This window comes from Phascolarctos cinereus, unplaced genomic scaffold, assembly GCF_003287225.1.
Source record: "Phascolarctos cinereus isolate Bilbo 61053 unplaced genomic scaffold, phaCin_HiC Scaffold_9;HRSCAF=440, whole genome shotgun sequence".
Taxonomy (NCBI): domain Eukaryota; kingdom Metazoa; phylum Chordata; class Mammalia; order Diprotodontia; family Phascolarctidae; genus Phascolarctos; species Phascolarctos cinereus.
Genome location: NW_027556402.1, coordinates 154,596,534 through 154,612,583, shown reverse-complemented (window position 1 = coordinate 154,612,583; position 16,050 = coordinate 154,596,534). Strand labels below are relative to the sequence as shown.

Here is a 16,050-nt window from a genome sequence, read left to right as displayed (position 1 = left end):
ATCAAGAGAAAGACCTTCAAATAAAAAGGGCAAGAAATGCAAATAACACAGAACTATCTCATTGGAAACTACAGAAGGGAATGAAACAATGTGTTCTGAAGAAGAGAGGAACTCAAGATGCAAACCAAGGTGACATATCCTGCAAATCAAAGCCTAATCAGTAATGAAAAAAGAAGAATGTCCAATAAAAGAGAAGTATTTAAAGTATTTCTGGAAAACAAATTGATATGAGCAGATTATTTGCTTGAAAAACATCTCAGACAACAGAAACAGAAGGGTGAATACAGCTACCAACATATGATAACTATTCTATACTATAGGTTGATGAGAGTAAAAATATTTCATTTAACACATACTTTGTAAGGAAATCATGGGTGAGAAGGTACTGAGAAGGAACCCAAGTGCTCAAAGGATCATGAGTTAAGCAGTTTATTACTCACAGGCATATGAGCAGATGGTTCCTTTGCCCTACATTCCTGCGTACCTTGATCAGAAGCCCACATCTCCAAGTTTTCTGACAAAGGACTGAACTAAAATAGTGGCCAAATGAATGCAAAAAATGAATGCAAAGAGAGGCAGAAGTAGAATCCAGAAGACTTGATAACTGAAAGTATATGAGGTAAAGGAAGGGGAAGAATTGATGATGAATCCAAGTTTATCAACCAGGTTCCCCTCAATGGAAACAGAGAAATTTTGAGGAAATACAAGTTTAGAAAAGAAGCTAATGCTTTCTGTTTTGGACAAGTTGAGGTTGAAATACAACATAAAGAACATCCAAGTGGAGATGTCCAAAAGGCAACCGGTGATGCCGGACTGGAGAGAAATAAGTTTTCATTGTATCTGGCCTTTATAATTGAAAAAGTGACAACATGACCTAAAGGGAGCCCAAGCTTTTGTATACTTAACAGTTCACTCAAAGTAAAGGTAATAATTTCCTCTGAGAAGAGCCTTAAACTAAGTTGAAATAATCCAGCTTCATAATGGGCAAACTTCTTTGAGTAGTTTGGTGCTGTCACTGGTCGAGGAAGCAAAGCTGTTCATGATGTGAGGGACAGAGAGAAGATGATAATCTTAGTTCTTCTTGAAAGAGATCTTGTGCCCTCAAGGAAGAAAATGTCTTCTCAGTGTGTTGCTATGAAGATTAAAGACGGTTAAGAATCCTGAATTCTTAAGTTCCTATTTAAATTCAAGTTTGATAAATTTTACATCTTTGTGGAATAACTGACTTAGAAGCATCTGAAACTGCAATAGAAAGGGGATAAGACTTCCAAGACCCTCATGAGTTCTAAGGATAATCACCAAATGAATACTATCTTGAGCTGTACCAAAAGAAATACATTTCCAAAAAAAGGAAGTCTCATTCTATTTTGCATTGACAAGGCCAAATCTGGAGTCCTATGTTTAACTGTGGACCCCAGATGTAAAAAGAACATTATTGAGCTGGAATATGTCCAGAGGACGGTCCCTATGTAACTGAGGAGACTTAAAACTATTAGACGAAGAAAAGTTGAAAAATCTGGGAACACTTAACTTTACAGAAGAGGGGATACAGGGATCATCATAACAGTCTTCAACACTGTGGCCTGTTATGCAGAGGAGATTTAGATTTATATGTTATTCTGTAAAGTGGAATTGGGATTAAGGGATTGTCATTCACTGTCTTTACATGGGATAAAGAGAGTGACTGGACCTGTGGTTTCATTGATACAGAGGAAATTCCCTCTCCAATGCAGAAACCCATCTTTTCTCTAGTCTTAACAGCGTTGCCTAGAACTCTGAGAGGTTAAGTAACTTATTCAGTCACAAGTCAGGATGTTTCAGATGTCCAACTTGAACCTAGGTCTTCTTGGTGTAGGGTCCAATTCTCTGTCCACTATTCCATGTTGCCTCTCATCTTTGCATGACTTTGAGGCACTTATGACAGTTAACATTTAAATAGGACTTTAAAGTTTACATCGTTTTCAAAAACAACCTTTTGAGTGAGTTAGTAAAATGCTAAACACCTAAGTAAAGTACTCTCTAAATGTGAGTTTGGTATTTTTTTATTAGGAGCTCCAATTTACAGAAGAGGACTCAGAAAAATTAAGTGACTTTCTCATGGTCACACTGCTAGCAAGTATCAGATCTGGGGTTTCACAGTGCAGGTCTTCTAATTCGAAGACCACTTCTTTTCCCACTACATCACGTTGTGTTTCTCATCAAATTCGTTTCACAGCCACATGGCAGAGCCAGAATTCCTGCCCCCAAAATGGGGGATTATGAAAGAATATCACTTACACTCCACCAAGCCACAATAAGAATATCAGTGATGTAAAAATATGCATAGCCAATCCTTGTTATTCTCACAAAAGCCATAGTTTGCCTATTTGTTATTGGATTACTCATGTCAGCAAGGGGGCAAAAAAAAAACACAAGTAAAAAGAAATCCTTTTATTACTATTGTCAACATCTCTGTTCTGAACCCAATAGAAACTGCAAGAAGCCAAGTCTTCCTTTTAGTATAGAACAGTTAGAACCCAAGGAAGGAATGAGGAAGTCACTAAGCAAGGAAGCTAAAAGAAGAAAAAAAGAAAGCTTTGCATCACTCTAGAATAGGAGTTTTTAACCATGGACCCCCAAGGAGACAGATTTCAGTAGATTCATGAACCTGTATGGGGAAGAATAAATTATGCCTTTATTTTCATGAACTACTCAATGAAATTGAACATTTTTTCCAGTGGTTTAAAAAATGGTTCTGAGAAGAGGTCCATAGCTTCACCAGAATGCTAAGGGGTGCATTAAAGCAAAAAAAAAATGTTTAAGCCCTGCTCTAGAGAAAATGTTGTCCAGCTGGAGTGGAGAACAAGGGTATATGGAGGAAAAAAAAACTTGCCAACTGAGTTAAGTCTATGGGGTATATGACTGTTTTGTTTATTATGTTGTGAATTCCCATACAAAAACTCATACTCAAACATAAGTATAAAAACGGGTTGCAAAGCCAAATATAAATGTTTCTGATTTCTGTGCTAATTTGAATTTGAAAGTTGAATAATCAGCAATATTCTAATAAGCATATGAACATTTTTTCTTTTGGTTATATTCTACAGCTGCATTTATGAAGCACTTTATTCTTATATTAGGAAGAATTTTAAAGAGGACTTTTTTTTTTAAAGTTCATCACGTAGAGAAACATTCAGCTTTTTTATTTTGTTATTAAGTGCAAAACTATTTTGCAGAAAACATATTCAGAGGAATTAAATACCATTTATGTGAAGTACAATCAGAATTTATAAAACTCCATTAACTTAGAAAAACAGTGATGAAAGGTCATTACCATATACCTTGGTAATACATATTATCATATCAAATAACCTCAGAGTATCTGGAGAGAAAATTTTTTCTAATTACTGACATAATACTTAAAATTTAAATGACAAGATTTCATCTTATAGTATCTGAATTGTCCTATGAATTTCACTTGTGAAGAAAAAGAATATAATTTTGTTCTGTTATTTATTAGTATAGGAAAGCATTAATTGTTTTCTGTCATGCCCTCAAAGCAGTAAATTACTTAAATGTTAGTTATTTTCTAACCATATGCTGATAGAATTCATCTTATATCATGATTATTTCAGTAAAATCTGAACACAGACAGGATGCTTTTTCTTTGCCACAGAAACAAAGACAAATGCTTCAACTACTGGAATCTCAACAAGTCTAACAAGCTGCTTGAAATTTCAGCCATGGATTTTATGATATGAGATCTGAAGGATCTATGCAAAGTGATGTTTCATCTCCTGCTGAGAAACAAATGAGTGCACCACTGTGTGCCTGACCCCAAACAGTGAGATTTGTAAAGTCACCACTTAACTCCCTGGAAGAAAAACCTCCCTCAAATAGTGGGGCTAGAATCCTTGGCAGCCTAGGGCTGAACAAATTACAGCGAATCTATTGAGCTACAGTGCTTGCCTGTGTTTCCCTCCCCACCCCTGAACCATAAGGAAGACAGGAGATTGCTAACCATTCCTGTTTTAGGAATTCAGACTGGATAGATTACTGTCAAAATCTTAAAAATGGATATATGTATATATTTAAAAATTAAAGGAAGGTATTATTTTATATGAAAGGTATAATCATCACAAAATACCCCAAATCATGAGAAGCTTGAAAATATATGTTCTCTTGATACTTCTATTCATGTTTCCTTCAGAGGAAGCAGATAGTTGATATGCTTTAAAGTCTTGTTTTTTATAAATTTTGAATTACTCCCCTGGCAGACTAAGACTGAAGTAGAAAGTCATATTTCTATCACCTTGAAGATTAAAATGATCATAAACCCTGATGTTTGTTTTTAACCTTTCTCTCTTTCTTTCTGGAATCTGTTATTGTGGTTACCTGACGCATCAAACATTTCAAGAATGTCTCTTCAGTTGTGAGAGACGATGTGAGTAAAGAATGGGTCTCAGAGTAAAGAAGATCTGTGTTCAAATGCTACAACCTCTCAGGGCTCAAGGGAACTCTCTATGACTTTAAGGTGCAGTAGAATAAGGAATTTTTTGGACATATGAAATCCCAACTTCAGTTCCTATCCCCTATCCCTATTTTTAATTGAAAGCAGATAGAAAATATCATACATTAAAAGTAGTGGAATAGTCCTCTAAATTGTCAGTGCTTAGCCCTGCCCCTCACTACCAGAGATCAAAAGGAGTACATAGCACAGATCCTGCCCTTTAGATGTTTACAATTTAGTTGGGGAAACAAGGATAACATTGACATGTGTGTGAGAAAGAGCCAAACCAATTTTTTTTTCAGGTTCTTTAAGTCATAGGGGCTCAGAGAAGGAAGAAAGATGAGTTTGGGCCAAAGTGAATGGGAAAGGTTTTATGGAGAAGGTAGGACTTGAGAGATATTTTAGTGGTTGGGTGGGATTGGTAGAGAGGGGAGGGGAGGGCATTCATAGGGGTAATAGTATGGATTCAGGTACTAGGTCACAAATAAACATGTCATGTTTGGTTCTGGTTGATATAAACCATTTGTTTCAGGGAGGACACGAGTAGAAATATTAGGTGGTGGTATATTATGTAGGGCCTTGAATGCCAGGCTGAGGGGTTTGGACTTAATCCTATAGGATACTGTCAAGATGAATTAGAAATTATAATTTAGCACCCCACTTCTTTACCTAGTGTTTTTGTTTTGCTATCTAGAGTCTATTTGTGCTGCCTGGCATGTCAAACATTCATAAACACCCTTCCATGTGGAAGCAGTTGGAAAAAAATAATAAATTAAAACTATACCCTACATAATTTATACAGTAGCCTAAACAAGCAAAATTGAGCTTATCTGCAAAAATAATTTTCCTTTTCATTATTTAAATTTGACATGTTCTGTCTGATTTTTTTCAAGTATATGAATTTTTTATACTATATATAACTCCTATTATCTACTGATTACACAAATAGGAAATAATGAAATGCCTTTGTTTCATAATGTCATCAATTCTTGACACTCAAACCCAGAGACTCTCTCAAACTCTTTCTCTTCCTCCTACATTCAATCCACTCAGTTTTGCTGATTCTGTCTTCCAAATCTCTCTTACATCTGGTCCATCCTTTGGATTCCCACTGCCTCCTCACTACTTCACACTCTCTTGCCTAGACTATTATAGTAGTCTCCTAACTGGTCCACTCTCTTCATTCCAATGCATCCTCACACTGTACTCTGATTAATCTCTTTATAGCAAGGCTCTGACCATAGCTATCCCCGATCAAAAAATTCCATTTGCTTCACGATGTATATTAAATAAAGATCAAAATCTTAGCCTGGAACTTAGGGCTAGGAAAGATAGAACAAAATTGGGGAGAGGGCTATGAAATGAAAGCTAACTAGGTGAAAACGGTATTAGAGCACCTGGCTGCTTTCTGTTAATTAATGTGAATGGGCCCAGATCAATTACATCCCACAGTTTCAAAAAGAATTAATGAACCTGAAAACTGTCAGCTTTGAAATTAAAGGTCTTACCACATCATGCCCCTCCTCAAAAACCTTTCCTCTCTTCTCACTGCCTCTAGGATTACAAATACAAACTCCTCAGCCTGGCATTTAAGTCTTTCCACTACCTATACTCCTTCCACCTCAACTTAGATAACCTTATTTTATATCATTCCTCTTCATGAATTCTCATGTTCATGAACTGAGCTGCCAGTATTTCTCTAAATTCAGTATTATACCTTCTATCTTGAGCAACTGTCCCTGCTCTGCCCAGAATGTACTTTCCCCTTCAGAATCCCCCCTGATTTCCTTCAAAGCTCAATTTAGGTCCCAATTTTTTCTATGAAATTTTCTTTGATCTATTTCTCCATCCACTTCATGCCCTGCCTTAGTTGTTTGTTTTCTCAAATCTCAAATTTCCTTCAAATATACGTGTGTCAAGTAGACCAAAAACTTTGTGACAGCAGAAATTAGTTCATTTTGTCTTTGTATCAGCAAGGTGCTTGAAGTGAAGTGAATTCATTAAGAGATCCTTCAGTCTTAAAATGGGCAAATGGTGTCCCAATTATCCAACTGCAGGTTAGGAAGTTTGATTTAGATTACTAGCAATACTCTAAAATATATTATTAAATGAGTGGTTTGTGAGTATTTGGAAAGGAAAGCAATGATTACTGAAAGACAACATGAGCTTACTGAGAACACATCATACTATATAAACACATTTCCTTTTTTGTTAGGGCTACTAGTCTGGTGTATTAAGGTAACAGAGTAGATGCGGTATTTGGAGAATATAATAGATATGCTTAATTTCAGCAAAGCATTTGACCAAGTCTCTCATAATGTACTTGTAGAAAAGATGGACAGCTGGGTAGGATAATAGTGAATTTAGAAGTAGGTGAGTAATCAGACGCAGTGATTAATGGAAGCATTTCCAGTAGACTGTCACCTGGCTCTCTCCCCAGCACTTAGCTTGGTATCTTGTTGACTAGCCAATTGAAAATGGAGAAAATAATAGAGGCTAATCACTGGGAAAATTATGTCAATGTATAACATTCCAATATGGAAAGCTATAATACTTGGGCCAACTCATAGCTCTTCCAACAGAGTATTTGTGTGCATGTCTCCCCAAACTGTTCCCTTAGAACAATGACTATTTCCATTGGTGAATTTGATGATCGTCTGGTAAAACCATGGAGTTGTTTTAATTTTAAAATATCTTACCATTAGTGATTTGGAAGTATGTTTTCAAGTGGTCACTGATATGTGGTTATTCTTCTTTTGAAAACCGTTTGTACCCTTTAACTATCTATTGGGGAATTAAAGATTTTCATCTTTACCTATTTTCTCCCATAATCTATTCCAAATGACCAACTTTCTCTCCACTCCCTCACATATTACTTTATGCTGTCTTGAATGCTTAAATTTCAGTCATGAAAATAAATATTAGCCCCCATGCTAGTATTCATAAGTATTGGCTGTGGACCAAATATTGAGGTTTCAAATTCAGAGTTGGTTTAAAACTTAGGACAACATTCTTCACCGAAATGTTGAAGAACATTGTCCTAAGCTCTGGGCCAAATACTAAATTAGAAATCATACTGTTTGGTCTAGAGCTAGTATTTATAAATATTACAACATGGGCTAATATTTATTTTCATGGCTGCATGAGGCACCTAAGGCAATATAAAGGAATATGTGAGAACGTATAGGACAATGTTAATGCTGGGAAAAAAATCATTAATAAGGAATAATACAGACATATATTTTCTTTCTCAGTTGATTGCATCAACATTTACAAAAAGCAAACCCTATATTGGTACTCAAAGCTGAAACAGATACAGAATATTCCATAGAATTTTGTACTAACAGATACCGACTAGTGCTGTTCACTCAGCAACCCTCCGGCATAATGCTCTTATTATGCAGCTTTCCTGTCGCACAACATTAAGCAAATCATCTAGCAATTTCTTTTGGCTGTCAAAGAAGCAAAGATTGAATCCATTTACATTACTGTGGTTCAAAACAGTGTACATTACATTAGAGAAGTGCAATGGGTAATAAGCTATTTGTCCCCTCACTAAAGGAAAATATTTTGCAGCTATTCAGATAGACCAGATTAAGAGTAAAATAAAACACTTTGCAAGGTTATCTATAACATTGGTGGGTTTGTAATTTTTACTTACATCAAGAGACCCTTCATTTATGACGATCATGCCCATGTTCTTCTTCAAGAGTTTGCAAGAATGCCCTATAACCCAAAACACTGCAGATTAGGTGACTGGTATGTAGTGAACTCTTGATAACTAACAGATGGCATGATTTTATAACTAAATCCAACTATAGTGAAATTTTGACATGGATCTTAGGGTTCAAAGGAAACAAATCAAAATGATTCAGAATCTCTGAGGAATTCAGGCATTGCACTGTGAAGGTGAGAAGGCTGAGGGCTGGTAAAGTAATAGTCTTAAAATATACCAAAGCTATTTTATCCAGGGGATGGTAGCCAGCTTTTCTCCACCTTCAATGGATGAGGCTCAGGAAAAGAAGGTCTTCAATTGCAATAGGAAGGATTTAGGTTAGACATAGGGATCATTTCCTGCCCATAAAGGTTGCTATGTTCCTAAGATGATTACTAAGGGAAGTCATTGAGTCTTTTCTCTTCTGGAAATACTCAAGACAATCATCCATCAAATAGCTTAGGTGCAGACTGGCTAGGATTGCTGGAGATAGATCAGATGATTAGTTCTATTTTTTTTTTAAAGTATAGACTCTTTGGAATAAGTTGACCATACAGTGAGTTCTTTTTAAAAAACTGACTAAAAACATTGTTCTCATGATGGACTTTACTTCTTAAAGATAATGACTTACAACTTATTAAGGTAGGCTAAAGAAATTTTGATTTGGTAGACAAAAGGACAAGAAGAAATAGAATGATTTTCAAGCAAATATAGAAAAAGATATAGTCTATAGCACTTAAGGAGGCTTTCTCATTATTTCCAACCATACTTTCTTGCAATAATCATGATAAAAAAACCTCCAGTAGTTCTATGTTCCTCATAAATCATCTCACTTTTTTCCACACAGGACTCCCAAAAGAACTACATGTCCTGAGCAAATCTTGCTCTTTTCCTCATGGGCTCAGCCTCACTGAAACTTTTCTCTCTCTAATCTAATTCTAATTGTTTCCTTTATACTTTATATTATACTTTATATATTTATATTATATATTTATATATTACCAAATATTATCAAATATATATTATATATTTATATCATATTTGCATGCAAATATATATTATATTATAGTATTTGTATTACATTACTTATTATATTTGCATTTTTCAAATATAATATTTTCCAATTCTTTTGGTCTTTCCTGCAGTTTTTGTAATCTAATTTTTTTTATAAGTCATTTGCTTTTAATTAATTGCAGTTTTTTCTTTTCACTAATGGTAAACATCTTCCTAATCATCAAACAAACAGACCATGTCATTTTTATGTTTATCTTTGGGAATGTTGGTGAACTATTTTTGATCAATTTTATGGATGTGACCATATCAGTTACTATGAAAATGTGATAGAATCTTTTGATTACAGAGCATCATAAGCTAGTTGCTTCCACTTCTCAAAGGAACACAAACTCATCACTCATTCACATGACATGCAATGTTAGTCTTCTAAAAATGTCATCTTGTTCTTTCTGAATGTATTTGCCAAGGCACAGTCACCTTTAGAAAAGGTTATTTGTCCAGATCAATATGCAATGCCATGCTTAATTACAGAGAAGTCAGAGGTTAGATATTGATTAGAGGCTCAAGTGTGCCCAGGCCACTTTCACATTTCATTTAAAAAGAGAGTTACGATTTCCTGAATGTTAATGTACTATTGGGGACTGAGGCCTTTAAGATCTCAAATCAATTTTTTCCTCATTCAGTTTTTCTTTTCTTCCTTTAATTAATATTTATTGTGTATTATTCCTTACGTAGGATTCTTTCTGAGAGATTGGGAAATATGACGTTAAAGATTTCTCTGAAGTATGGATGAAATCTAGTAATCTTTTAAAAATATTGCCCCTTTCCTCAAAACACAATTGGAGTCACATAAATGAGAATCCGTCATAAATAGCACAGAATTGCCACAAGCAATCTCATCATTGATAACTATCCACAAGAAGGTGGCTAACTGGCTCCTGTGTAAATTATGGCAGGGGTGGTGGCAGGTAGAGATGAGAAAGGAAGAAAAGATATTAAATAGTCTTCCCAGGCCAAATGTATATAGAATGTGGCAGTGGTCACTCCATTTTTAAAAGCCAGTCAGGAAGAAATATAGATAATCGCTCCTTCAAATTCTCCATCCCTTCCCCCAACTTATTAAAAAAAATAATTGAGATTCAAAGCTTGAATGGTATTAATTACCAATGTTAATGGCAGTTTCTTGCTTATCTCCTGTGAGGATCCAGATTTTGATGTCAGCTTTCATTAGAGTTTCTATGGTCTCAGGTACTTGATCTTGCAATCTGTCTTCAATGGCTGTGGCTCCAAGTAGCTGAAGATTCTAGGGAAATAAACATACAACAAGCTCAGGTGAGTGGAGTGTAATTGTGAAATTCTCTTACATCCCTTATACATTAAGAATGAAATCTGACTCAATGGCCAAAAGATAATTTACTGACTTTGGAGGTGGTCTCTGTAAAAGGTGCCAAATATATTTATCCTTCTTTACAAAGGACCTCTGAGTTTCAGACCACTATTTGAGTCATACAACAGAACTGTTAAGTTTGTTGGGCTCACTTTCAATTCCCCCTATGCTATGGAGAGAGAGATCAGACAGGAGAAAGGATGGGGAGAGCTGGAAATCAGTTAAAGCTGGGGCAGTAGCTGTTGGGGAACTGAAACAGATGCCTGTGTGGGAGATGAATATAGCAGCAGGAGCAGCTGCATGGCCTAACAGGCAAGGAAGTAAGAATGTCTGCAGATGTTACCCAATTGTACGTTATTACAAACACCAGGAAGACTATGGGAATAATGCACTAAAGATCTGATGAGGAACAAATATCAGCAGTGACCACAAATCGACAGCATTAGTCTCTGAATGGAAATCAATATGTATTTCTCACATTTCCCCACACACCTGGAAGGGGATAGGTCAGAGGCTCAGGGTATTATAGTAGTTTGTTTGCATCTGTCTCAAGATGATCATGAAATGTGCACATGGAGGAACACACTTTCCTTTATCACCAGTTCCCTGCTATTAAATCACCATGGATAACATCCACTAGAAGTCACGAAGATTGATGTTCACAGCCATAAGTTTCCCTGGGAGATATCATAGGTTCATGGATTTAGAGCTGCGAGGAGCTTCAGAGGTCATCTAGTTCAACACCCTTGTTTTACCGATGATGAAACCAAGGCGCAGAGAAGTGAAATGATTTGCCCGGATTCTTCCAGGTAGTGAGTTGTAACAAAACATATGTGTTCTGACTATGGAGCTAGTGTTCTTTCTACTATGATATGGGAACAGCTCTTCCCTCTGCTCCTCTCTCTCCTCTCCAGATTATATTCTTAGTAAGCTGCTGATTTAATATCAGACCTCCAGTTTAAATAGAAGTCACAACAAAGATCCATTTGAACAATGATTAAATTCATTAAATATGCATTAAGTAGTTCCTATGTTAAAGGCATTGTGCTATGTAATGGAGGTAGAAAGACAAAAATGAAACAATACCTGTCCTCAGGTAGTTTATATTCTTTTGGGGCATATATAGACAAGAAAATAAAATGTCATTTGAGGGGGATGAGAATTAACAACTTGTGGGGAGGGTGATGAATGAACGTTTCATGAAGGAGTGATACCTTACTTAACCCTGAAAGAAAGGTAAGAGATTCTGAGAAATAGAGATGAGGAAGTAGACTATAGGCATGGCAGATGGTCTGGGCCAATCCATTGTATTATTCAGTGTCCCCTACATATGAACTCATGTAACACGTTTCTCCCTAAATTTGTTATCAGGAAAATGTTCATCTTTATCCCCAGACAAACAGTATTATTTCCAGGCCATCCCCTGAAGGAATTGAGGGTAACAATTGGAGAAGGGAGCCTTCCATGCCTGCCACGTCCAGCACGAACTGTTGTCCATCTGCCACCTATGACATCAGCAGACTAGGGGAGCTGAAATATTAAGATGCCCTAAGGGAGAAATGAGAAGTTCTAGGTATGTCAAACCATGGCCACCATTCTCAACTATCACCTTCCCTCAATCTTTAGTGGAGACAGAGAAGGACCCTGTGGCCAGAAGTCTAACAAATGGCAGCACTTTCTTGTCCCACAACCATCGTTCAGAGCTCCCTCCCTCCTTTCTCCCCTCTTTCCTTCTTTTCTTCCTTCCTCACATTAATACATATAGGTAATCACAACCTAAACATGTCTGCCTTTCTGAAAATTCCCAGTTACATTCAGTGCCCAATCACAATTCGTTCAATATTCATAATAATTCACATTTCTATAGAACTTTAAAATTTACAGAGCAGCTACCTTCTAACAACCCCACGAGGTAGGTTGTACAAGTATTGTTATCATTTGAGTTAGACAGGGTAAATGACCTGCCCAGATCCAACTAGTGTGAGAGCTGGGGATCAAATTTAGTTCTTCCCTGTCCAAGTACAACAAAATGCCAGATATCCCCTCCTTTTAAAAAAACTTAGAATCTGGTGCAAGAGAAGAAAAACACATGCAAAAGAAAAAAAGATACATATCATTATAGCTCTACAGAGAGCTATACAGTACTGATGAAAGGTTGCAAGAATAAATAACCACAGATTCAGATTAAAATGGAAAAGTTTCAAGAACATGATTTGTTAGAAACTCCATGTAAGGAACACAGATAATAATAGCAATATTGATACTTCTATGAATAATAATTAGCTTTATGTAACATTTTAAGATTTACGAAGTGTTTTACACATATTATTTAATTTGATCTTTACAACAGTATTATGCATTAGGTGCTATTATTATGCCCATTTTATAGAAGAGGAAACTGAGGCTGAAATCAGCAAAATGATTTGCCCACTATTAAGTATATGAGGCAGGATTTAAACTCAGGGCACTTTGACTCCAAGTCCAGCACCCTATCAATAGGGCACCTAGCTGCCATACAAAGACTAGATGTGGAGCTGGAGGATTTGGACCTGAATTTCAGCTTTGCTGCTGCCTTGTGTGATTTTAGACAAGTTATTTACCTATTTGGGCCTCAGTTTCCTCTCCTATAAAATGAAGGATTTGGAGTAGATGATTTCAGAAGAGTTTAGCAGAGGGGGCAGAGCCAAGGGGAAGAGTGAAAGCAGTGACTTGCTTGAGCTCTCCCCCAAACCCCTCCAAATACCTACAAAAAATGTCTCTAAACAAATTCTAAAGCAGCAGAACCCACAAAAACACAGAGTGAAGCAAATTTCCAGCCCAAGACAACCTGGATGGTTGATTGGAAAGGTATATCACTCAAGGCTGGGAGAGGAGCACAGTGCGGCATGGGTGTGCAGGCCATGGGCGAACCTGGAGCAGGCCTCAGAGGACTGAATCGCAGGCAGCTGTGGCAGTTTCCAGATTTCTCAACCCACAAACGCCAAAGACAGCTTAGAAGGTCAGTGGGAAAAGTCTGTTTCTGCTGTGCTGAAACAGAGCGAGGTGGTCTCAGCTCTATTCCCTGAGCATGGCTGGGGGTAGGGGCTGCCTCCTGAGCTTCTGGCCCACAGACTGAGGGGGAATCAAGTGGCTGATCAAAGGGAGATTGCAAGGATCTCTGTGCCAGTGCTGAGGCCGGAATCTCTTGCTTTCCCTGTTCTTGGATCTGGGTCACAGTTTTGGGAAGTGATCCTGGGGCGAGAAGGAGCGCTGGCATGGTAGAGCTTGTAGTGGCTGTGTAAGGGAAACCCTTTTCACAGTTCCAGGACAGAAAGGAGTGTTTGTGGTCACTAATAGACCAGAGCACAAGCCAGGAAAGGAGTAAACACCTCACCCCCTTATCATACCACCTTGGAAGAACTGAAAATTTACAGGTCCCTACAAGTATCTTTGAAAACAGCTGTACAAACCCCTGAAGCTTGGGACAGTACATTCCCCACATTGGAAGGAGACTCTTACCTTAATAAAGAGTTTAAAACTCAAGTAATTGGCCGGGATCATGAGCAAGCAGTGCAAAAAGAGTCAGACTATATTACCATACTTTGGTGACAAAGAAGATGAAAACATACAACCAGAAGACATTTGACAAAGTCAAAGCTCCTACATCCAAAGCCTCCAAGAAAAATATGAATCAGTCCCAGGCCTTGGAAGAGCTCAAAAGGGATTTTGAGAAGCAAGTAAGAGAAGTAGAGGAAAAACTGGGAAGAGAAATGAGAATGATGCAAGAAAATCATGAAAACAAGTCAACAGCTTGCTAAAGGAGACCCAAAAAAATACTGAAGAAAATAACACCTTAAAAAATAGCCTAACCCAAATGGCAAAAGAGGTCCAAAAAGCCAATGAGGAGAAGAATGCCCTAAAAAGCAAAATTGGCCAAATGGAAAAGGAAGTCCAAAAGCTTACTGAAGAAAATACTTCCTTAAAAATTAGAATAGAGCAATTGGAAGCTAGTGACTTTATGAGAAATCAAGACACTGTAAAACAAATCCAAAAGAATGAAAAATAGAAACAATGTGAAATATCTCATTGGAAAAAACAACTGACCTGGAAAATAGATCCAGGAGAGAGAATTTAAAAATTATTGGACTATCTGAAAGCCATGATCAAAAAAAGAGCCTAGACATCATCTTTCAAGAAATTATCAAGGAAAACTGCCCTGATATTTTAGAACCAGAGGGCAAAATAGAAATTGAAAGAATCCACAGATCTCTTCCTGAAAGAGATCCCCAAAGGAAAACTCCTAGGAATATTGTAGCCAAATTCCAGAGTTCCCAGGTCAAGGAGAAAATATTACAAGCTGCCAGAAAGAAACAATTCAAGTATTGTGGAAACACAATCAGGATAACACAAGATTTAGCAGCTTCTACATTAAAGGACCTCAGGGCATGGAATATAATATTCCAGAAGGCAAAGGAGATAGGATTACAACCAAGAATCACCTACCCAGCAAAACTGAGTATAAACCTTCAAGGGAAAAAATGGTCATTCAGTGAAATAGAGGACTTTCAAGCATTCTTGATGAAAAGACCAGAGCTGAACAGAAAATGTGACTTTCAAGGGGGCAGCTAGGTGGTGCAGTGGATAGAGCAATAGCCCTGGAGTCAGGACGACCTGAGTTCAAATCCGACCTCAGGCACATAACACTTACTAGCTGTGGGACCCTGGGCAAGTCACTTAACCCCACTGCCTAGCCAAAAAAAAAAAAACCTTAAAAAAAAAAGAAAGAAAATTTGACTTTCAAATACAAGACTCAAGTGGAACATGAAGAGGTAAACAGGAAAGAGAAATCATAAGAGACTTATTAAGGTTGAACTGTTTACATTCCTGCATGGAAAGATGGTATTTATAACTCATGAGACCTTTGTCAGTATTAGGGCAGTTGGAGGGAAAAAAATTATATGTATGTATGTATGTAGATGATAGATAGATAGACAGACAGATAGATAGATGGCACAGAATGAATTGAAGATTAAGGGGTTATATCTGGTGAATAAAATTAAGGGATGGGAGAGGATAATACTAGGAGAAGAAGAAAGAAAGAGGTAGAACGAGGTAAATTATCTCCCACAAAAAGAAAAGAAAAGAAAAGGCTCTTACAGTAGAAGGGAAACAGGGGAAGGTGAGAGGGAAGGAGAGAATCATTCTCATAGGATTTGGCTTAAGGAGGCAATGACATACACATTCAATTGGATATGGAAATCTGTCTTACCCTATAGGAAAATAGGGGGAGAAGGGGACAAGAAAGCAGGGGGGACGATAGAGAGGAGGGCAGATTGGGAAACTGAGTAATTAGAAGTAAATACTTCTGAGGGGGGACAGGGTCAAAAGAAAGAATAGAATAAATGGAGGGGCAGAATTGAATTAAGGGAAGTAGAGTTAGTTTTTCACAATATGTCTACTATGGAA

General features: G+C 37.1%; 1 protein-coding gene across 1 annotated transcript in view; it reads right to left on the bottom strand.

The window, feature by feature from the left end:
- Positions 1–16,050, bottom strand: part of ATP8A1 (ATPase phospholipid transporting 8A1) — a 282,797-nt gene that overhangs the window by 103,807 nt on the left and 162,940 nt on the right. Inside the window, 2 exon segments of the mRNA XM_020990843.2 lie at positions 8,151–8,215; positions 10,383–10,521. Coding sequence (XP_020846502.1) covers positions 8,151–8,215; positions 10,383–10,521 — 204 coding nt within the window.